Source organism: Bombina bombina, chromosome 3, assembly GCF_027579735.1.
Source record: "Bombina bombina isolate aBomBom1 chromosome 3, aBomBom1.pri, whole genome shotgun sequence".
NCBI classification, from domain to species: Eukaryota; Metazoa; Chordata; class Amphibia; order Anura; family Bombinatoridae; genus Bombina; species Bombina bombina.
Window position 1 is genome coordinate 1252156758 of NC_069501.1, and position 26006 is coordinate 1252182763.

The 26006-nt window shown below is 38.0% G+C and overlaps 1 protein-coding gene across 2 annotated transcripts in view; it reads right to left on the reverse strand.

Moving 5' to 3' along the window:
• ARAP1 (ArfGAP with RhoGAP domain, ankyrin repeat and PH domain 1) overlaps positions 1–26006 on the reverse strand; it is an 860101-nt gene that overhangs the window by 100944 nt on the left and 733151 nt on the right. For both annotated transcript variants that reach the window (XM_053708778.1, XM_053708779.1), the window contains one exon: positions 1586–1720. In XM_053708778.1, coding sequence (XP_053564753.1) covers positions 1586–1720 — 135 coding nt within the window. The remainder of the gene's footprint in view (positions 1–1585; positions 1721–26006) is intronic.

Sequence of the window (26006 nt, forward strand, 5' to 3'; positions counted from 1 at the left end):
GCATAGTAAGGAGTATTGGCGCGCTAGATGTACTAGGGGCCTCCTGTATGGGCAAAACTGGTGTAGACGAAGGAGGGGATGATGCAGTACCATGCTTACTCCCCTCACTTGAGGAATCATCTTGGGCATCATTTTTACTAAATTTATTATGACATAAATCACATCTATTTAAATGAAAAGGAACCTTGGCTTCCCCACAGTCAGAACACAATCTATCTGGTAGTTCAGACATGTTAAACAGGCATAAACTTGATAACAAAGCACAAAAAACGTTTTAAAATAAAACCGTTACTGTCACTTTAAATTTTAAACTGAACACACTTTATTACTGCAATTGCGAAAAAGTATGAAGGAATTGTTCAAAATTCACCAAAATTTCACCACAGTGTCTTAAAGCCTTAAAAGTATTGCACACCAAATTTGGAAGCTTTAACCCTTAAAATAACGGAACCGGAGCCGTTTTTATATTTAACCCCTTTACAGTCCCTGGAATCTGCTTTGCTGAGACCCAACCAAGCCCAAAGGGGAATACGATACCAAATAATGCCTTCAGAAAGACTTTTCTATGTATCAGAGCTCCACACACATGCAGCTGCATGTCATGCTGTTCTCAAAAACAAGTGCGCCATACCGGCGCGAAAATGAGGCTCTGACTATGATTAGGGAAAGCCCCAATAGAATAAAGTGTCTAAAACAGTGCCTGCCGATATTATTTTACAAAAAATACCCAGATTAAATGATTCCTCAAGGCTAAATATGTGTAAATATGATCGATTTAGCCCAGAAAATGTCTACAGTCTTAATAAGCCCTTGTGAAGCCCTTATTTACTGTGTGAATAAAAATGGCTTACCGGATCCCATAGGGAAAATGACAGCTTCCAGCATTACATCGTCTTGTTAGAATGTGTCATACCTCAAGCAGCAAAAGACTGCTCACTGTTCCCCCAACTGAAGTTAATTCCTCTCAACAGTCCTGTGTGGAACAGCCATGGATTTTAGTAACGGTTGCTAAAATCATTTTCCTCATACAAACAGAAATCTTCATCTCTTTTCTGTTTCAGAGTAAATAGTACATACCAGCACTATTTTAAAATAACAAACTCTTGATTGAATAATAAAAACTACAGTTAAACACTAAAAAACTCTAAGCCATCTCCGTGGAGATGTTGCCTGTACAACGGCAAAGAGAATGACTGGGGTAGGCGGAGCCTAGGAGGGATCATGTGACCAGCTTTGCTGGGCTCTTTGCCATTTCCTGTTGGGGAAGAGAATATCCCACAAGTAAGGATGACGCCGTGGACCGGACACACCTATGTTGGAGAAATAAGTAAATTAAAACTTTTCTGTCCTCATGGAAGTGGTGCCATGGTTACTGTTGGTGGTGCCATGGTTACTGTTGGTAGTGCCATGGTTACTGTTGGTGGTGTCATGGTTACTGTTGGTGGTGTCATGGTTACTGTTGGAAGGTAGGTGGTTTAAACAAGAGAATTTGTTAAAATCGCACTCTTTATCGGATTTATAAAAGTTTATTGTGACTTCTATGTCCCTTTAACACATGGCTCTAGATGTGAATTTAGTTTCTCACCTTCCCTAGACTTCCTCTCATTGACGGGCTTGGTCATAGACGAGGTCTTGTATAGGAAGCCATTGTGTGTCACTGAAGGCCGCGTAACATAATATTGTCTCTCCATATTGTTTCCAAAGTCCAAACGTGGAATCTCTGTGAGCAGAAAAAACAGAAGCCATAAATATCACCCCTTACTTACCAGAAGAACCCTAATATACCTAACCCCCCTCCCCCAGCAGACGTAGCGTGAGGAAGAAATTACCATACTGTCAATCAAAGTTAGTATTTATTATTATCGGTTATTTGTAGAGCGCCAACAGATTCCGCAGCGCTAATATTTAAATAAAACCTAGCAGGTGTCATATTTCATTTATTGCATTCAGTACTTTAGCCTAGATGACAACTTGTATGACAAAACATTGGTTACATTTTGCGCTCCCACGCTTGCCGAAATCCCACTTCCTTTTTTTAGCGCTTTTGATCAACAGGTATAAAGTTCTATTATTTATACAAACATGGAAAGTATAGCAAAGAACTTAACCAAACATTCCCCTACTTGACTGGAATGTTTGCCCTTCACTGGCTTTATGTTGATGCCCCCATAGAAATCTATTATGTGCATCTGGACTATGTACCTGAATAGTGTAGCACGCACTATACTACTGCAGACATCGTATCATATTAACTACAGACTTAATATGAGAGCAAAAGTGCAACCGGTATGGATTTAAATCTAGCTTCAGAATAACGCTCCATACCACCTGTATTTTTGTGCTCCCCTTGTAATCTATACCTGTGTTTGTAAATATAAACAAAGAAATCTTGTTCCGTTATACAAATTTATATTCCTGTACAGAGCCTCCAATACAGTCAGTAAACACATAGCAATTCAGTAGTACTTTACAAATAAGTGTTAATGACAATAATTCCAGTTATAAAAAGGGCACTAGCAATTGTGAAGCGATTATGCTCAAAACATAATAGGCTAGATTACAATTGGTGTGCTATTTAGCTGTTTTGCTCGAGCACACAAACAGCTGGAAGTAAACTTAACGTGGGCAGGTTAGTGTGCATATTACAAGTTAAAAGTAAAACATTTGAGTGTGAGCAAAACATCTGATATTTCGGCCACGCTAACGTCTTCTCCCCATAGCCTTCACTAGAGAGCGTTATTTAAAAAAACTGACGCCTAGATTACGAGTCTTGCGTTAGCCTTAAAAATCAGCGTTGAGAGGTCCCAACGCTGCTTTTTAACGCCCGCTGGTATTACGAGTTTGGCAGGTACAGGTGTACCGCTCACTTTTTTTCCGCTACTCGAGCATACCGCAAATCCACTTACGTAAATTGCGTATACTATCTTTTCAATGGGCTTTCCCTAACGCCGGTATTATGAGTCTTGGAAAAAGTGAGCGGTACACCCTCTCCTGTCAAGACTCCTACCGCATTTAAAAGTCAGTAGTTAAGAGTTTTATGGGCTAACGCCGTAACATAAAACTCAACTAAAGTGCTAAAAAGTATACTAACACCCAAAAACTACCTATTAACCCCTACAAGGCCCCCCCACATCGCAAACACTATATTAAAAATGTTAACCCCTAATCTGCCCAACCGGACATCGCCGCCACTTCAATAAATGTATTAACCCCTAAACCGCCGCACTCCCGCCTCACAAACACTAGTTAAATATTATTAACCCCTAATCTGCCGTCCCTAACATCGCCGACACCTACCTACATTTATTAACCCCTAATCTGCCGACCCCAACGTCGCCGCCACTATATTAAATTTATTAACCCCAAATCTAACCCCAACCCTAACACCCCCCTAACTTAAATATTATTTAAATAAATCGAAATAAAAAATAAATGAAATAAATTATTCCTATTTTAAACTAAATACTTACCTATAAAATAAACCCTAAACTAGCTACAATATAACTAATAGTTACATTTGTATATAGCTTAGGGTTTATTTTTATTTTACAGGCAACTTTGTATTTATTTTAACTAGGTAGAATAGTTATTAAATAGTTATTAACTATTTAAAGGTACATTAAACCCATATTTTTTCTTTAATAATTTAGATAGAGCATGCAATTGTAAACAACTTTCTAATTTACTTCTATTATCTAATATGCTTCATTCTCTTGATATCCTTTGCTGAAAAGCATATCTAGATAGGCACAGTAGATGTTGATTGGCGGTTGCACATAGATGCCTCGTGTGATTGGCTCACCCATATGCATTGCTATTTCTTCAACAAAGGATATCTGAAAAATGTAGCAAATTAAATAATAGAAGTACATTGGAAAGTTGTTTAAAATTGTATTCCCTATCTGTATCATGAAAGAATTTTTTTGAGTTTAATATCCCTTTAATAACTTCCTAGTTAAAATAAATACAAATATACCTTTAAAATAAATACTAACCTAAGTTACAACTACACCTAACACTACACTATAATTAAATTACCTAAATTAACTACAATTAAATTGAATAAACTAAATTACGAAAAACAAACAAACTAAATTACAGAAAATAATAAAATAATAAAATAATTAAAAAAAATTTAAACTAATTACACCTAATCTAATCCCCCTAATAAAATAAAAAAGCCCCCCAAAATAATAAAAATCCCTACCCTATACTAAATTACAAATAGCCCTTAAAAGGGCTTTTTGCGGGGCATTGCCCCAAAGTAATCAGCTCTTTTTCCTGTAAAAAAAAAAAAGACAATACACCCCCCAACATTACAACCCACCACCCACACACCCAACCCTACTCTAAAACCCACCCAATCCCCTCTTAATAAAACCTAACACTATCCCCTTGAAGATCACCCTACCTTGAGACGTCTTCACCCAACCGGGCAGAAGTGGTCCTCCAGATGGTCCGAAGTCTTCATCCTATCCGGGCAGAAGAGGTCCTTCAGACGGACAGAAGTCTTCATCCAGGCGGCATCTTCTATCTTCATCCATCCGGAGCGGAGCATCCTCTTCATTCGACGGTGACTGTAACAATGACGGGTCCTTTAAATGATGTCATCCAAGATGGCATCCATTCAATTCCGATTGGCTGATAGAATTCTATCAGCCAATCATAATTAAGGTAGAAAAAATCTTATTGGCTGATCCAATCAGCCAATAGGATTGAAGTTCAACCCTATTGGCTGATTAGAACAGCCAATAGGATTGAGCTTGCATACTGTTGGCTGATTGGAACAGTCAATGGAATGCGAGCTAAATCCTATTGGCTGATTGGATCAGCCAATAGGATTTTTTCTACCTTAATTCCGATTGGCTGATAGAATTCTATCAGCCAATCGAAATTGAAGGGACGCCATCTTGGATGACGTCATTTAAAGGACCCGTCATTGTTCCAGTCGCCGTCGAACAAAGAAGATGCTCTGCGACGGATGTCTTGAAGATGGACCCGCTCCGCTCCGGATGGATGAAGATAGAAGATGCCACCTGGATGAAGACTTCTGCCCGTCTGGAGGACCTCTTCTGCCCAGATAGGATGAAGACTTCGGACCGTCTGGAGGACCACTTCTGCCCGGTTGGGTGAAGATGTCTCAAGGTAGGGTGATCTTCAAGGGGGTAGTGTTAGGTTTTATTAAGGGGGGATTGGGTGGGTTTTAGAGTAGGGTTGGGTGTGTGGGTGGTGGGTTGTAATGTGGGGGGGTATCGTCTTTTTTTTTTTTACAGGTAAAAGAGCTGATTACTTTGGGGCAATGCCCTGAAAAAAGCCCTTTTAAGGGCTATTTGTAATTTAGTATAGGGTAGGGATTTTTATTATTTTGGGGGGCTTTTTTATTTTATTAGGGGATTAGATTAGGTGTAATTAGTTTAAAAAAATTGTAATTATTTTATTATTTTCTGTAATTTAGTGTTTGTTTTTTTCGGAATTTAGTTTAATTTAATTGCAATTAATTGTAGTTAATTTAGGTAATTTATTTAATTATAGTGTAGTGTTAGGTGTAATTGTAACTTAGGTTAGGATTTATTTTACAGGTATATTTGTATTTTAACTAGGAAGTTATTAAATTGTTAATAACTATTTAATAACTATTCTACCTAGTTAAAATAAATACAAACTTGCCTGTAAAATAAAAATAAACCCTAACCTAGCTACAATGTAACTATTAGTTATATTGTAGTTATCTTATGGTTTATTTTATAGGTATTTAGCTTTAAATAGGAATAATTTATTTAATAATAGTATTTTTATTTAGATTTATTTAAATTATATTTAAGTTAGGGTTAATAACTTTATTATAGTGGTGGCGACATTGGGGGCGGCAGATTAGGGGTTAATAATTGTAGGTAGGTTGCGACGACATTGGGGGCGGCAGAATAGGGGTTAATAACTATAATGTAGATGTCAGCCATGTTGGGGGCAACGGATTAGGGGTTCATAAGTATAATGTAGGTGGCGGCGGTGTCCGGAGTGGCAGATTAGGGGTTAATAATATAATGTAGGTTGCGGCGATGTCGGGGGCGGTAGATTAGGGGTTAATAAGTGTAATATTAGGGGTGTATAGACTCGGGGTTCATGTTAGGGTGTTAGGTGTCGACATAAAAAGTATTTCCCCATAGGAATCAATGGGGCTGCGTTAGGAGCTGAACGCTGCTTTTTTGCAGGTGTTAGACTTTTTTTTTCAGCCGAATCAGCCCCATTGATTCCTATGGGGAAATCGTGCACGAGCACGTTTAGCCAGCTCACCGCTACCGTAAGCAGCTCTGGTATAACAGTGAGATGTGGAGCTAAATTTTGCTCTCCGCTCACTTTTTTGCGGCTAACGCCGGGTTTAAAATAACCTGTAATACCAGCGTTGTTTGTAGGTGAGCGGTGAGCATATTCTGCGCGTTAGCACCGCAAGCCTTACCGACAAAAACTCGTAATCTAGCCGTGAGTTATTTATATTTCATATTACGATTTTCTCCACATAGAAGAAAGCATTTATTTCTATCTACATATATCTATGTCTAAGACTATGTCTATATATATATATATATATATACACACATACACACACATTTATACACATACACATATTTAGACACATATATAATTAAAGCCCTTTGCAATCAAATATAATCACGTTTTGAGTATTTGAGTGGAAAGGGCTCAAAAAGTATATATATATATATATATATATATAAATATAAATATATACATACACACATTTAGAAACATATATACATTATAGCCCTTTGCAATCAAATACTTGGCCATATACCATATACCTTTTAACCTTTATAAAAAAATAATAATAATTATATGAATAATTTATACCAGATAATGTATATATTATTATCATTTATTTGTATAGCGCCGCAAAATTCCATAGCGCTGGATATATATATGAGTGTTAACACTTTATTTTAATGTATTTATGTTGCGTTTTTAAAGTCATACCCTTTATATGAGGTCTTCAGTTTCACAAGTTTAGTTTAGCAAGTTAGCATGGTCATGGTATTGGTTATCGCGACCGGTGCTAATAATAGTGTATCACTTGTAATCAGGGATAGGCAAGGTGTCCATACACGGACACTGATGTCCGTGACTGGCCCTTGCAGTGTCTGCCACCCATTTTGCGTAGGGGAGGGAGGAGTAGGACAGATTAATTCTGGTCCTGACTCCTCCTTGATGCAGACGGCACCACGTTTTGCGGGGTTGGGGTCACACCCACAGGACGCCACCTAGTATTGGGAAAGTGAATGAGAGAGAGGGAAGAAGCAAGCAGCCTGCAGTGCAGCCTGTGCCAACCACCGATGAGCCGTGGCCCATCCCAATTCCTTGATATGTGCGGCAGCGTGGTGCTGGTGTCTGTGTGTAGAAGACTGCCGCCTACTCTAATAATCCTTACCTAACCAAGTAGGTAACCTACCATGATGATCATGCGATTAACATCAAGGTGGGTGAGTTTGGTTAGGAGTTGCAGACTCTCAATACAAAAAATAAAAGAAAGGTTAGAATTCTTAAAACATTTTATACCAGTATACCAAAAGCGGTCTTTATATAAATGTTATTTTAAACTTGTTTGATTAGATGACTAATTTGTACTTGTGGAACTGGACCAGGGGCAACCAACAAGCAGCACATTTGACTGCAAAGTGCAGCTCTCCTGACTTATAGAAACTTAGAATGTGTTGACAGATTAACCATTCTAGTCTGCCCAATTTATCTTATGCCTAGCATAACCTTATGCCTATCCCATGCATTTTTAAACTCCTTCACAGTCTCTACCACTTCTGCTGGTTGGCTTTTCCACCATGAATCCACTACCCTCTCGTAAAGAGTGTTTTTTTTAATGTTTTTAATTTGAAATGTATCTTGGTGTCCTTCACTAAGGTCTGTACTTTGGAAATGTCTGCCACAGCCTTGATCCTTGCCTATCCCTGCTTGTAATCTAGCACAATTTGTTTTAGACCCAGTTTAAGGGACCATGAAATGTATGCATGTATCTAACAATCACAAATGCAGAATTTTCTGAAAGTTAAAATATGTCCAGAACAAAGTTAATTTAAAAGTGATTTCCATGGTTGTCCTGAAATGCGTCAAACATGCATCAGCAAATTCTGAGATTTTTTTTTTTTTTTTTTTTTAAACCTACACTGGTATTTTAAAAAAATAAGTACTTTTATTTACCACTAGATGGCAGCAAATTCGCAATGAACATAATGAAGGTTAAAACCCAAACAGGTGAAAACGGAACAGCGCCAAATCAGGACACTAGGGGGCTCTAGCTATATTCTATTTTGGGACATCTTTTACCAGTAACAACACTGGCTTCACAACCATAGTGCTATACAGGCAAACATATACAGCACATTTTGAGTATAGGTGGTGAATATAGGTACTGTTTAGTAGGGTGTCAGTAGTTAAGTGACAGAATTAAACAATCATTTTTGTAATACTTTCTGGGTACTTCCCTAGGGGAGAGATGGTAAGAGCGTGGTCTAGTGAGCTGAACGAGGCACCTTAGATTCAGATTTTAAGGGCCCCTATATTTTTATGGGGCCTCAAAGACTTGTCACACGCTGCTGCTTCTGAACTCTCTACCTCGCTCCATCAGTCCTTGTAAATCATCAGCCGCTAATGAAAACCCCCTGTATAGAGAAGCTTAAAGGGACAGTCTAGTCTAAATTAAACTTTCATTATTCAGATAGGACTTGTAATTTTAATCAACTTTCCAATTTACTTTTATCATCAAATTTGCTTTGTTCTCTTGGTATTCTTAGTTGAAACTAATCCTAGGTACACTCATATGCTAATTTCTAAGCCCTTGAGGGTTGCCTCTTATCACATGCATTTAAAATTGCTTTTCACAACAAGAGACTGATAAGATCATGTGGGTATATATAACACTGTGTTAATGCACAGGGAGTTATTTAAAGTGAATGTCAAGTTTGATGAATCAGTGCCCGGTTTTTAAAAACCCTATTAAAAACAGGGGCACTTTTATTCATTAAACTTTACATTTCACTTGTTTTGTTAAAATACTTACCTTTTAATCTTGAAAGCCGCTCCAGCCATTCCTCCTCCTTCCGCTCGTCGCTTCATACGTCAGCAATGACTTATACAGCATCCTCCAATCACGGCTTCCCCTCCAGAGGAACCATTGCCTGAGGCAACGCCGTGATTGGAGGAAGCCAGATTCGTCATTTTTGACATATGAAGAGGCTTGCGACGGGCGTGGAAAACGCTGGAGCGACTTTCAAGATTAAACTGTAAGTATTTTAACAAAACAAATGAAATGTAAAGTTTGATGAATGAAAGCGCCCCTGTTTTTAATAGGATTTTTAAAAAACGGGCACTGAGTCATCAAACTTGACATTCACTTTAAGAGTTTGCACAACACAATACTAAATGCAAGACAATCGATAATAGTCACAGTCCTGTGATCAGGGGGCTGTCAGAAGGTTCTTAGATACAAGGTAAACACAGAGGTAAAACGTATATTAATATAACTGTGTTGGTTATGTAAAACTGGGGAATGGGTAATAAAGGGATTATCTGTCTTTTAAAACAATAACAATTCTATGGTAGACTTTACCTCTCCTAGCACAAATAAATCTATAACTGCCGTGACTTGCTCCTGCAACTACATGTCACAAGCTACCCCAGACCTTATGTCTCTGCACCCTCATTCTGTAGATTGTCAGCTCTTCAGAGCACGGCCCATTACCTAGATTTGTTTAGACTGTTATGTTTTGTATTTTATCACACATCCTTGTCATTGTATATCCCCATGTATCCTGTAGCTGTATACAAACAATAATAACAGGTGTCTTGTTAGCTTGTGGCTAATTCTGCCTAAAAGGAAACAAACTTGCTTTACTGGTTGTGTATTACACATATGCTGCTACTGAAGGTTTAGTGCTCCTGACCTTACTGGCTACTTATGTTAACATCAAACACAATTATCTCTAAGTACAAGGCAGGACGTACAAGGGGTACAGTAGGCATCAGGTGAAGATCTCAGTCGTAGGGGAGATATATTTAAGTAGATTCTCCCAGGCTAAAGAGTATATTGGTCACACAACAAACGTGCTTAAAGAGACATAAAGGAAATGTCTGAATGCACTAAAACAGTATCTTATGCTTGTCTATGCGTATGTATTAAACACATAGTTAAAGCTCCAAACTCAGGGGCCGATTTATCAAGGGGCGAATGCCCCCAATGCCCCTTTTTCCGCGCAAGCCTTCAGGCTCCTTAACTGGTCCACTGCCTCTGAGACTGCAGAGATCAATCCGGCGGATCCTATACGATCGGGTTGAATGACACACAAATCTGCAGGGGGCGGCATTGCACAAGCAGTTCACCAGAACGTCTTGTGCAATGTTAAATGCCGACAACGAATGCTGCCGGCATTCAGATACGCTACAGCATATCATGTCCGCCAGACATTGGTAAGTCGGCCCCTCAGAATGAACTACTGGCCCGGAGACAGCCATCAATTACCAGCCATGTTCAGCTTAGAATTGCTAGAGCTAACTTTAATTGTTTAACTACTTTGCTATTAAAAGTACTAAATATGAGCTTTTTTACTAAATACGTTTAGAAATGAGGTTATTTCTTGTGCAGAAGTCACTTGTGCAACCATCTACACTATGCACACAGCTAAAGTGATTAATAAAACCAGTATACATCCCCTTGAAATGGATTTATGTGGTCTAAATCAACTTAAAAGGGGCATTTCAGCCAAAATTGGAATCTACATGGATGCGTTTCAGTTTTGAATAGAAGCATTTGTGTAAAACTCACGTATCAGCAAAAATGCTTCTAATACAGACTAATGCTGTTTCAAATGTGTATTTAAGTATGCACCGTGCACCAGCAGTTTAAACACAGCACTTGCTCAGAGAGTCTAAGGTGCTTGTACCATCTGCTAATGACTCAATCTGTTAATTACTGACATGATACAAGCCCCACTGGCACTCTGAGCAGCTGCTGTATTTAAAATCCTGGTGCACTAAGAATATCTAGCTATGTGTCACACGCACGTGCAGAGAAAAATACCAACACTAAAACCGTGCTAACATTTACTAGTAGCATTTTTGCCAACACGTGTATAATACAAATATGTTTCTATTAACAGATGTAATTGATCTATGTGCATTTAAATGATCATATAGGTTACTCACATAAAAGCTCCAATTACTGTAAAAAGCAATGAAATAAGCAGTTTGTATGGTTGGCTGCAGCACTTTCATTGCCGGTCTTACAAAGCTCCCTATCTTATTGAAATGTGCAGCCCAATGCGTTGTCCGGTGCCCTGGATAACCCTTTATCTAGCAGTATAATCTTATCCTAAACTCCCTTGTTTACTACAGATTAATAGTGTGTAGCTATTGTCATTTAGTTCAGTTTCATTTGCTTAATTTACTATATAAAACTTACTATATAAAACTTACTATATAAAACTTACTATATAAAACTTACTACATAAAACTTACTATATAAAACTTACTATATAAAACTTACTATATAAAACTTACTATATAAAACTTACTATATAAAACTTACTACATAAAACTTACTATATAAAACTTACTATATAAAACTTACTATATAAAACTTACTATATAAAACTTACTATATAAAACTTACTACATAAAACTTACTATATAAAACTTACTATATAAAACTTACTATATAAAACTTACTATATAAAACTTACTACATAAAACTTACTATATAAAACTTACTATATAAAACTTACTATATAAAACTTACTATATAAAACTTACTATATAAAACTTACTATATAAAACTTACTATATAAAACTTACTATATAAAACTTACTATATAAAACTTACTATATAAAACTTACTATATAAAACTTACTATATAAAACTTACTATATAAAACTTACTATATAAAACTTACTATATAAAACTTACTATATAAAACAGTATGAAATAGGAGTAGCACAAAGTTAGCAAAAGGGAATCCATGTTAAAAACCGGTACCGTTAGCTGTGAGGCACCGAGATGCTAATTTGCATTTTCTTACCCACAATCCCCTACTCAGGTGCAAACACAGTCTTTATGTCTTTATGTAGGCACTGCACTCACTGGGGAAGGAGTTTTCTCGTCTTTTTATTAACTAAAATTTGCTTTGAGACTGATTTGGATGCCCTTACTGCCAAAAAAAGAGCAACACACTGCAGCCCTCTGCGGCAGACAAAGGGTTAAGTTTGTTTTGATGTTGTGTGCTGATGCACAACTGGCAATTAGCAGCGTGATCTGTGACTCACACCTCCTGCCAGCACTTTGCAGTGAGGGAATTGTGATAATAAGGAGGAAAATCCAGGAATAAGCAAAACGCACTTGTCTGGAAGACACAAATTGCACCACTCTTTGGGAACAGGGGATTATAGGAATTGCTGACTTTTTAGAAATAGTGTGAGGTTATGCAAGGCCAGCGCAGGGCAATGAGAAGACAGCCAGTGCGTGATACAGATCCCCAGCACAAGAAACTTACTCAGGTATCAAGTTTCATAAAATACTTCCAGTAAGTCCCATTCCCCTTCTCCTTTATTCTTGTATCTTTATAATAAACATGACCTGGGCTACCACTAAGTGTTTGTTAGTTTCACATAGTCCCAGGAATAACCAGCCCATCATTTGTGTTATACATTAGTTAGAAAGTGCTGACATATTATGTAGTTCTTGTTACAACCACAGGTATAGGGGGAGGGGCAGTATATGAGAATAAACATTCACTTGAGCTACTTGATAATTCCAATGACCTGCTACTTAATTAATATAATGCACAGCTCATGTGTACGAGTAACACTAATAATACACAGCTCATGTGTACAAGTAATACACTAATAATACACAGCTCATGTGTACAAGTAATACTAATAATACACAGCTCATGTGTACAAGTAATACTAATAATACACAGCTCATGTGTACAAGTAACACTAATAATAAACAGCTCATGTGTACAAGTAATACTAATAATACACAGCTCATGTGTACAAGTAATACACTAATAATACACAGCTCATGTGTACAAGTAATACTAATAATACACAGCTCATGTGTACAAGTAATACACTAATAATACACAGCTCATGTGTACAAGTAATACTAATAATACACAGCTCATGTGTACAAGTAATACTAATAATACACAGCTCATGTATACAAGTAATACACTAATAATACACAGCTCATGTGTACAAGTAACACTAATAATACACAGCTCATGTGTACAAGTAATACTAATAATACACAGCTCATGTATACAAGTAATACACTAATAATACACAGCTCATGTGTACAAGTAACACTAATAATACACAGCTCATGTGTACAAGTAATACTAATAATACACAGCTCATGTATACAAGTAATACACTAATACACAGCTCATGTGTACAAGTAACACTAATAATACACAGCTCATGTGTACAAGTAATACACTAATACACAGCTCATGTGTACAAGTAACACTAATAATACACAGCTCATGTGTACAAGTAATACACTAATACACAGCTCATGTGTACAAGTAACACTAATAATACACAGCTCATGTGTACAAGTAACACTAATAATACACAGCTCATGTGTACAAGTAACACTAACAATACACAGCTCATGTGTACAAGTAATACTAATAATACACAGCTCATGTGTACAAGTAATACACTAATAATACACAGCTCATGTGTACAAGTAATACTAATAATACACAGCTCATGTGTACAAGTAATACTAATAATACACAGCTCATGTGTACAAGTAACACTAATAATACACAGCTCATGTGTACAAGTAATACTAATAATGCACAGCTCATGTGTACAAGTAATACACTAATAATACACAGCTCATGTGTACAAGTAACACTAATAATACACAGCTCATGTGTACAAGTAACACTAATAATGCACAGCTCATGTGTACAAGTAATACTAATAATACACAGCTCATGTGTACAAGTCACACTAATAATACACAGCTCATGTGTACAAGTAATACACTAATAATACACAGCTCATGTGTACAAGTAACACTAATAATGCACAGCTCATGTGTACAAGTAATACACTAATAATGCACAGCTCATGTGTACAAGTAACACTAATAATGCACAGCTCATGTGTACAAGTAATACTAATAATACACAATTCCATAGTTGCCAACAGTCCCTGATTTCCAGGGACAGTCCCTGGATTTTGTTGTATGTCCCTGGATTTTTTTTGTCCCTGGAAATGTCCCTGAAAATCTCTTTTGCACAACATTTGTTGTTTGCATATACATATATACACACACACACACACATACATATATACAGATAGATAGATGATAAATAGATATAGTGTGTTATTTATATATAATTCATTCCTAATGGAATATTATTATTATTGAATGGATTCACATATTATTTGTCTTTCTAATGTTGATGCTGTGTTGTAAAAATAACCATATGCCCAGAATGTGTTCCAGAGACTGGGTAGGTGTAAGAGCTTGATGCTGTAATCTGTATAATAAACTATGGATAAGTCTAAATTATACCATTACTTTCAAATGGGTGTTTTTTGATTGCAGAACTGTGTGGGTGGAGCAGTTGAACAGTAGATTGTTAATACTCAAGTAACCCGCTTGCTTGCTCTGCTGCAAAGTGTCCCTGGAATTCTTTTGGAAATGTTGGCAACTATGCAATTCATGTGTACAAGTAACACTAATAATGCACAGCTCATGTGTACAAGTAATACACTAATAATACACAGCTCATGTGTACAAGTAATACACTAATACACAGCTCATGTGTACAAGTAACACTAATAATACACAGCTCATGTGTACAAGTAACACTAATAATAAACAGCTCATGTGTACAAGTAATACTAATAATACACAGCTCATGTGTACAAGTAATACTAATAATACACAGCTCATGTGTACAAGTAATACTAATAATACACAGCTCATGTGTACAAGTAACACTAATAATACACAGCTCACAGATAATGCAATTTTGTAATAACTTTCCAATTAATTTCCATGAACAAAATGTGCAGTTTTTTTATTTTTACACTTTTTTAGTCACCATCTGCTACTGAGCATTTACAAGAATTCACAGAATATACATATATACGTGTTTGTGATTGGCTGACGGCTGTCACATGATATAGGAGGAGGATATAGAAAAAACCTATTACTCATTTAGACTAAATGCTATGGTATTGTCTCAGCATGCATTTGTTGTTTATGCAAATCTACTGTATTCATTGGTCCTTTAAGACTATCAACCCTTTACTACCAAAAAGGGCTTAAAACAAACAGCTGACATGCTGAGACCCTCGGAGCACTGCTGGTGCTGAGCAGAAACTGACAGATACAATCAGCAGTGCTAGTTGCTCATCTGAATTGTGACAATAGTGCTGCTGATTTGATCAGCAGCAGCAGCCAGCCGCTCAGGACCAGCAATGCTCTGTGTTTCATGAGGTGCACTTCTACTGTGTTTTTAATCCCTTTGTGGTAATGTAAAATTACAATGTCTGCTGAATTACAGTATGTCAGTTTTCTACTATAATGGCCCTTTTAAGAACCTGTTGCAATATTTGTTACAATATTTTATTGCAGTCTTTCAATAAACTAACAGTGAATAATAACAAAGTGTACACAGACAAATTGTGACCAGCTTCACAAATTCAGGACAATTGCAGGTAGTAAACTCCATATCACGTACGTTGCTAGCTTACGTTTAAACACCATGAATTCACTAAAAAGGGACACCAGTGAGTATTAGCATATTGCTGTAGCAAGGATCTGGGGATGATAAAGGAGCAGTTAGTGAATCTAACTCATAACCAGTCAGTGTTCTAATCTTAGCAACATCTTTTGTTTTTGTGTATCAGGTTAACTGTTTGTATAAACACACTTACAGCAACATTACGAGTTTTGCGGTAACAGGGGTGCAGTGCTAACGAGCAGTTTCAGCTCACCTACAGACAACGCTGGTATTACGGGTTTTTTTCAACCCGGCGTTAGCCTCTAAAAAGTGAGCGGAGAGCAAAATTTTGTTCCACATCTCACTGTAATACCAGCGCTGCTTACGGTAGCGGTGAGCTGGTAAAACGTGCTCGTGCACAATTTCCCCATAGGAATCAATGAGGCAGAATCTGCTGAAAAAAAAACTAACACCTGCAAAAAAGCAGCGTTCAGCTCCTAACGCAGCCCCATTGATTCCTATGGGGAAAGTAAATTTTTGTCTACACCTAACAACCTAACATGAACCCCGAGTCTAAACACCCCTAATCTTACACTTATTAACCCCTAATCTGCCGCCCCCGACACCTACATTATATTATTTAGCCCCTAATCTGCCACTCCGGACACCGCCGCCACCTACATTATACTTATGAACCCCTAATCTGCTGCTCACAACATCGCCGAACCCTACACTATATTTATTAACCCCTAATCTGCCACCCCAACATCGCCACCACCTACCTACACTTATTAACCCCTAATCTGCCACCCCCAACATTGCCGCCACTATAATAAATATATTAACCCCTAAATCTAAGTCTAACACTAACCCTAACACCCCCTAACTTAAATATAATTTAAAATAATCTAAATAAAATTACTACAATTAAATTAATTATTCCTATTTAAAAAAAAAAAAATACTTACCTGTAAAATAAACCCTAAGATAGCTACAATATAACTAATAGTTACATTGTAGCTATCTTAGGATTTATTTTTATTTTACAGGCAACTTTGTATTTATTTTAACTAGGTACAATAGCTATTAAATAGTTATTAACTATTTAATAATTACCTAGATAGAATAAGTACAAATTTACCTGTAAATAAACCCTAACCTAAGTTACAATTACATCTAACACTACACTATAATTAAATTAATTACCTAAACTAACTACAATTAAATACAATTAAATTAAATAAACTAAAGTACGAAAAAAAACCACTAAAATACAAAAAATAAAGTAATTACAAGAATTTTAAACTAATTACACCTACTCTAATCCCCCTAATAAAATAAAAAAGCCCCCCAAAATAAAAAATCCCTACCCTATACTAAATTACAAATAGCCCTTAAAAGGGCCTTTTGCAGGGCATTGCCCCAAAGTAATCAGCTCTATTACCTGTAAAAAAAAAAAAAAGTACAATACCCCCCCAACATTACAAACCACCACCCACACACCCAACCCTACTCTAAAACCCACCAATCCCCCCTTAATAAAACCTAACACTACCCCCTTGAAGATCACCCTAACTTGAGACATCTTCACTCAACCGGGCAGAAGTGGTCCTCCAGAGGGGCAGAAGTCTTCATCCGATCCGGGCAGAAGAGGACCTAAATAGGATTTTTCCTACCTTAATTCCGATTGATTGATAGAATCCTATCAGCCAATCGGAATTCAAGGGACGCCATCTTGGATGACGTCATTTAAAGGAACAGTCATTAGTCGGGTAGTCGTCGGTCTGGATGGATGCTCCGCGTCGGATGTCTTCAAGATGGAGCCGCTCCTCGACGGATGGATGAAGATAAAAGATGCGGTCTGGATGAAGAATTCTGCCCGTCTGGAGGTCCTCTTCTGCCCGGATCGGATGAAGACTTCTGCCCCTCTGGAAGACCACTTCTGCCCGGTTGGGTGAAGACGTCTCAAGGTAGGGTGATCTTCAAGTGGGTAGTGTTTTATTAAGGGGGGATTGGGTGGGTTTTAGAGTAGGGTTGGGTGTGTGGGTGGAGGGTTGTAATGTTGGGGGGGTATTGTACTTTTTTTTACAGGTAATAGAGCTGATTACTTTGGGGCAATGCCCCGCAAAAAGCCCTTTTAAGGGCTATTTGTAATTTAGTATAGGCTAGGGATTTTTTTTTATTTTGGGGGGCTTTTTTATTTTATTAGGGGGATTAGATTAGGTGTAATTAGTTTAAAATTCTTGTAATTATCTTATTTTTTTCTGTAATTTAGTGTTTGTTTTTTTGTACTTTAGTTTATTTTATTTTATTGTAGTTAATTGTAGTTAATTTAGGAAATTATTTTAATTATAGTGTAGTATTAGGTGTAATTGTAATTTAGGTTAGGATTTATTTTACAGGTAAATTTGTCTTTATTTTATCTAGGTAGTTATTAAATAGTTAATAACTATTTAATAACTATTGTACCTAGTTAAAATAAATAAAAAGTTGCATGTAAAATAAAAATAAACCCTAAGCTAGCTACAATGTAACTATTAGTTATATTGTAGCTATCTTAGGGTTTATTTTATCGGTAAGTATTAAGTTTTAAATAGGAATAATTTATTTAATTGTATTAATTTTATTTCGTTTTATTTAAATTATATTTAAGTTAGGAGGTGTTAGGGTTAGACTTAGGGGTTAATACATTTAATATAGTTGCAGTGATGTTGGGGTCGGCAGATTAGGGGTTAATAAATGTAGGTAGGTGTCGGCGATGTTAGGGACGGCAGATTAGGGGTTAATTAAAATTTAACTAGTGTTTGCAAGGCGGGAGTGCGGCGGTTTAGGGGTCATTATATTTATTGAAGTGGCGGCGATGTCCGGTCGGCAGATTAGGGGTTAAAAAAATGTATTTAAGTGTTTGCGATGTGGGGGGGGGGGCTCGGTTTAGAGGTTAATAGGTAGTTTATGGGTGTTAGTGTACTTTTTAGCACTTTAGTTAAGAGTTTTATGTTACGGCATTAGCCCATAAAACTCTTAACTACTGACTTTTAAATGCGGTAGAAGTCTTGACAGGAGAGCATCTACTGCTCACTTCTTCCAAGACTTGTAATACCGGCGTTAGGCAAATCCCATTAAAAAGATAGGATACACAATTTACGTAAGGGTATTTGCGGTATGCCCAAGTCGCGGAAGAAAAGTGAGTGGGACACCTGTACCTGCCAGTCTCGTAATAAAAGCAGCGTTGGGACCTCTTTTTAACCCTAACGCAAGACTCGTAATCTAGCCGTTACAGTTTTAAGTTATTATATATTTGTTTGCGTAAGTCCTTTATCACAAATGAGCTGTTTTATTTTCTGTTATTTCTGTGAAATTTCTATTTGTGCTAAATAATTGAATTGAGAACATTAAATGCAAATAGTTATAGTGATTAATTCACCTTGGACAACGGTAGTGAGTTAGTTTATCCCATATTTGTTCATTACAAGAAACCGCTTATCTTTTGTATAAAGTCTCAGTCACCTCACAAACAACACAGCTCGTCCTACGCCAGTGACGGGCACCAGGCAATCCGCACAGCCCCACAAGCTTGCCAAGGCCTTTTAACCCTTTAAAGGGATATGGAACTCAAACATTTTCTTTTGTTATTCCGACAGAGCATACAATTTAAACAAAAAAAAGTTTACAATTTACTTCTATTATCAAATTTGCTTTGTTCCTATGATATTCTGTGTTGAAGAGATACCTAGGTAGCATCTGCAGCACTAAATGGTAGGAAATAGTGCTGCCATCTAGTGCTCTTGCAAATGGATAACATTCTTACAGAACTGCTGCCATCTAGTGCTCTTGCAAATGGATAACATTCTTACAGAACTGCTGCCATCTAGTGCTCTTGCAAATGGATAACATTCTTATAGAACTGCTGCCATCTAGTGCTCTTGCAAATGGATAACATTCTTACAGAACTGCTGCCATCTAGTGCTCTTGCAAATGGATCACATTCTTACAGAACTGCTGCCCTCTAGTGCTCTTGCAAATGGATAACATTCTTACAGAACTGCTGCCATCTACTGCTCTTGCAAATGGATAACATTCTTACAGAACTGCTGCCATCTAGTGCTCTTGCAAATGGATAACATTCTTACAGAACTGCTGCCATCTAGTGCTCTTGCTAATGGATAACATTCTTACAGAACTGCTGCCATCTAGTGCTCTTGCAAATGGATAACATTCTTACAGAACTGCTGCCCTCTAGTGCTCTTGCAAATGGATAACATTCTTACAGAACTGCTGCCATCTAGTGCTCTTGCAAATGGATAACATTCTTATAGAACTGCTGCCATCTAGTGCTCTTGCAAATGGATAACATTCTTACAGAACTGCTGCCATCTAGTGCTCTTGCAAATGGATCACATTCTTACAGAACTGCTGCCCTCTAGTGCTCTTGCAAATGGATAACATTCTTACAGAACTGCTGCCATCTAGTGCTCTTGCAAATGGATAACATTCTTACAGAACTGCTGCCCTCTAGTGCTCTTGCAAATGGATAACATTCTTACAGAACTGCTGCCCTCTAGTGCTCTTGCAAATGGATAACATTCTTACAGAACTGCTGCCCTCTAGTGCTCTTGCAAATGGATAACATTCTTACAGAACTGCTGCCCTCTAGTGCTCTTGCAAATGGATAACATTCTTACAGAACTGCTGCCCTCTAGTGCTCTTGCAAATGGATCACATTCTTACAGAACTGCTGCCCTCTAGTGCTCTTGCAAATGGATAACATTCTTACAGAACTGCTGCCCTCTAGTGCTCTTGCAAATGGATCACATTCTTACAGAACTGCTGCCATCTAGTGCTCTTGCAAATGGATAACATTCTTACAGAACTGCTGCCATATAGTGCTCTCGCAAATGGATAACATTCTTATAGAACTGCTGCCCTCTAGTGCTCTTGCAAATGGATAACATTCTTACAGAACTGCTGCCATCTAGTGCTCTCGCAAATGGATAACATTCTTATAGAACTGCTGCCATATAGTGCTCTTGCAAATGGATAACATTCTTACAGAACTGCTGCCATCTAGTGCTCTTGCAAATGGATAACATTCTTACAGAACTGCTGCCCTCTAGTGCTCTTGCAAATGGATAACATTCTTATAGAACTGCTGCCATCTAGTGCTCTTGCAAATGGATAACATTCTTACAGAACTGCTGCCATCTAGTGCTCTTGCAAATGAATAACATTCTTATAGAACTGCTGCCATCTAGTGCTCTTGCAAATGGATAACATTCTTACAGAACTGCTGCCATCTAGTGCTCTTGCAAATGGATAACATTCTTACAGAACTGCTGCCATCTAGTGCTCTTGCAAATGGATCACATTCTTACAGAACTGCTGCCATCTAGTGCTCTTGCAAATGGATAACATTCTTACAGAACTGCTGCTATCTAGTGCTCTTGCAAATGGATAACATTCTTACAGAACTGCTGCCATCTAGTGCTCTTGCAAATGGATAACATTCTTATAGAACTGCTGCTATCTAGTGCTCTTGCAAATGGATAACATTCTTACAGAACTGCTGCTGAGTAGGAGTAAGGATTTGCTCCCCCTCCACTTGTGTAGCTTGTACTGTGCTGTGCTTGTCTACTTGTTTTAAACGGCTTGTAATAAACTTTTGGATTTTATGGACAATGGATTAAGAGTGCTGCTTCCTTCTACTCTTTAACATTCTTACAGAACTGCTGCCATCTAGTGCTCTTGCAAATGAATAACATTCTTACAGAACTGCTGCCATCTAGTGCTCTTGCAAATGGATAACATTCTTACAGAACTGCTGCCATCTAGTGCTCTTGCAAATGGATAACATTCTTACAGAACTGCTGCCATCTAGTGCTCTTGCAAATGGATAACATTCTTATAGAACTGCTGCCATCTAGTGCTCTTGCAAATGGATAACATTCTTACAGAACTGCTGCCATCTAGTGCTCTTGCAAATGGATCACATTCTTACAGAACTGCTGCCATCTAGTGCTCTTGCAAATGGATCACATTCTTACAGAACTGCTGCCATCTAGTGCTCTTGCAAATGGATCACATTCTTACAGAACTGCTGCCATCTAGTGCTCTTGCAAATGGATAACATTCTTACAGAACTGCTGCCATCTAGTGCTCTTGCAAATGAATAACATTCTTACAGAACTGCTGCCATATAGTGCTCTCGCAAATGGATAACATTCTTACAGAACTGCTGCCATCTAGTGCTCTTACAAATGGATCACATTCTTACAGAACTGCTGCCATCTAGTGCTCTTACAAATGGATCACATTCTTACAGAACTGCTGCCATCTAGTGCTCTTACAAATGGATCACATTCTTACAGAACTGCTGCCATCTAGTGCTCCAGAAATGGTCCGGCTCCTAAGCTTATATCCCTGCTTTTCTACAAAAGATACCAAAAAAATTAGGAAGAATTGATAATAGAAGCAAATTAGAAAGTTGTTTAGAATCGCTGCTCCATCTGAATCATGATATGTGGGGTTTCATATTCCTTTAATGACAACACAAGATTGTAAAATAGAATGTAAGGGAACGGAACAGAATATAAGCAAACACTTTATTTAAGTATGATGGGAGCTATGGCTAGAGCTTAAGAAAGGGGGGAGGGACATATATGCCCCCAGATAAGCAGGGCCACACCATGGCTCCCATGTCCTAAAAGGAGTGCGGACAAGCTTTTTAACTTGAGAAATTGTCCACTCGCCTTCGCTACAAACAGGATCCGCTGCCCGTATGTATCATTAAATGTTCAAGTTAGCGCGTAAATCACTACAATTAACAGGTAAAATGCTTATAAATACCATAGGAGTGAGGATGCTTCAAACGCTGTCAGCAATGTCCCTGCCAAGATAAATCCCTGACACTGCAACACCCAATTTACAGGGCACAAGACTCAAATCCCTATTAGTACTAAATATTCTGTAATACACAGTGTCTAAATGAAACAAAAGACAAAATCTAACGTCTATGTAAAGAAAGTACTATGTCTAAATGTTTATAAAATAATAAGGCAAATCGAGGGTGAAGTTTGGTTATTGGAAAATTACTGCAAAAAAAAAAACCCAACAGGATGCTAATTAGTTTTAAAAACGTTTAGACTCGGCTGATATATTATTCTATAGCAACACAACAGAAATGTCTTGTAATTACCAGGTGTTTACTGTCCCTTTAAACAAAATCTATTATTAAATTAGCTTATGCCCCAACAGTGATACCCACGGTGAAGCAAGAAGCCGTAAATAGGCAGGTACAAGATCGTGCCTGGACTTATACCCCTAGCAGCAGCAATAAAATCCTCCTGTAAGTACAAGCTACGCCGCACCAGATTAGCAGATCATTAGTAAAGAAGAGACTGACTGATGCATTTGTGCTTCACTAATTCTAATGTGCAGCAACTTTATTAGGGGAACAGGCCGCCACATTTGTTCTGTTGGCTACACAACGCTCAGTCAAAAATACAAACCAATCACATTACATCTAATCATTTTACTGTAATTATGTCAAATTCTGTTTAAATTATAATCAAAATAATTATTCTAACACTCAATAATAAATTAAGAACCAACGCTGGTTATGTTTGTGAATATCATTGTCATTCTCATATAAACCAAATTTCTAAAGATTTAGGCTCATCAGATGCCCCTCTGCATAAGCTTGTGTCCTAACATGAAGCCAGTGCCCACTGGTGCCCGCAGGTCTATCTCAGTGATAGTTCTAGCTCCAACCTGCACCTTGCCTTGAGGGGCAGCTGAGGGGAAACAATGTAGTTACTTCATACTTCTTGGGCAGGTCTATAGTCTTATCCTGGGCAGTATATAGGGTTGCCAGCTGTCCTGGGTTAAACACATGGGGGGGGGGGGGGGGGTTAAACACAGTTAAAAGGACAGTCTACTTGAAAATTGTTATTGTTTAAAAAGATAGATAATCCCTTTATTACCCATTCCCCAGTTTTGCATAACCAACACAGTTATATTATTATACTTTTTATCTCTGTGATTACCTTTTTCAGTTCTTTTAACAAACTGCATTTTAGCCAATCAGTGCTGACTCCTTTGGAGTGAGCACATTATCTATATGGCACACATGAACTAGTGCTGTCTAGATGTGAAAAACTGTCAAAATGCACTGAAATTAGCATATGAGCCTACCTAGGCTTAGCTTTCAACAAAGAATACCAAGAGAACAATGCAAAGCTGCTGATAAAAGTAAATTGGAAAGTTGTTTAAAATTTCATGCCCTATCTGAATCATGAACATTTAATTCTGACTAGACTGTCCATTTAACACGGGTCAGGAAAGCAAAAATGACATGCGCAAACAAATGTATTTTTGCATCAGCAACAGTGCCGGATTGACCCGCCGGAATACTGTGAGTTTTCCCAGTGGGCTGCCTGTGCAGAGAGGTCACGGAGCAAGCCTTGTGCGAATATGCAGCGCATTTGTTCAAGGCTATTCCTGCCAAGGGAGTGGGGGTCTGTGGGGACAGATAAGTGGACTATGTTGGCAGGCAAAGTAAGGGGGTAGAGGCTGGGCCAGGATGGGGCCGGTCTTCAAAAATTTAAAGGGCCTGTCTGATTTCCCAGTCTGACCCTGATTAGCAAGTCCCTTTAAGGGATGGTAAACTATCACTAATCTAGATTATATGTATGCATACACTTCCTGTGTAGTTTATACAAAGCACATGCTCTAATGTTTTACTCGTGTAACAGAAGTAAGTAAACCGTAATTCAAATGAACAGTTTTCTTCCACTCCAATCTGAAACTTTCTGGCTTTCTTCCAAATAAACACTGAATTTCAACAGTAACTGTAACAGTAGCCGCTGATGTAAGGGAGCAACAGAACTAAAGCAGTTGAGCGCATGCATGTTTTTTGGATGGGGTTACTCATTGAAAACAGCAAATCAGCTGACATCACTAAGGATTGGTGGATCGTGCATCAAAAAAAAAAGATGACATGAAAAATAAGGTAAAAACAATTATGCTTACCTGATAATTTAATTTCCATCTGTATGAGGAGAGTCCACGGCTTCATTCCTTACTTGTGGGAACACAGAACCTGGCCACCGGGAGGAGGCAAAGACACCCCAGCCAAAGGCTTAATTCCCTCCCCCACTCCGGACACCCCAGCCAAAGGCTTAAATCCCTCCCCCACTCCCCTCATCCCCCAGTCATTCTCCCGAGGGAACAAGGAACAATAGGAAACATATCAGGGTATAAATGGTGCCAGAAGAACAAACAAAAATTTTGGTCCGCCCAATGGAGAAAATGGGCGGGGGCCTTGGACTCTCCTCATACAAATGGAAATTAAATTATCAGGTAAGCATAATTTAAGTTTTCCATCTTAATATGAAGAGAGTCCACGGCTTCATTCCTTACTTGTGGGAAACATATACCCAAGCTCTAGAGGACACTGAGTGAAAAACGGGAGGGTAAAAAGATAGGCGGACCCTATTCTGAGGGCACCACAGTCTGCAAAACCTCTCTCCCCAAATTTGTAAAACTTTGAAAAAATATGCAAGGAGGACCAGGTAACCACCCTACAAATCTGCTCCATAGAGGCCTAATTTTTGAAGGCCCAAGAAGAAGCCACAGCTCTTGTTGAATGAGCTGTAATCCTCTGAGGCGGCTTATGTCCTGCTGTTTCATATGCTAAGCGGATAATGCTCCTCAACCAACAAGATAGGGAAATGGCAGAAGCCTTCTGCCCTCTGCGCTTCCCAGAATAGACAACAAACAATGCCGAACTCTGTCTAAAATCCTTTGTAGCTTGAAGATAGAATTTCAAAGCTTGAACCACATCCAAATTATGAAGTAATTGTTCCTTTTGAAGAAGAAGGATTAGGACACAAGGAAGGAACCACAATCTCCTGATTGATGTAGCAATCAGACACCACCTTAGGGAGGAAACCCAACCCAGTGCAAAGAACAGCCTTATCAGCATGAACAACTAGGTAAGGAGGCTCACATTGCAAGGCCACCATCTCAGAGACTCTGAGTGTCAAAGCAATAGCCAGTAGAAAAAGAACCTTCCAAGACAATCACAAAAGAAAAAATTTGGGTTCAGCGTCCCTTTAATGTCAACCTAATGCATGGGCTCAAACGGAGCACTCTGCAAAACCTTAAGAACCAAATTTAAACTCCAAGGAGGAGCGCAATGTCTAAACACAGGTCTGATTCTGGACAGAGCCTGAA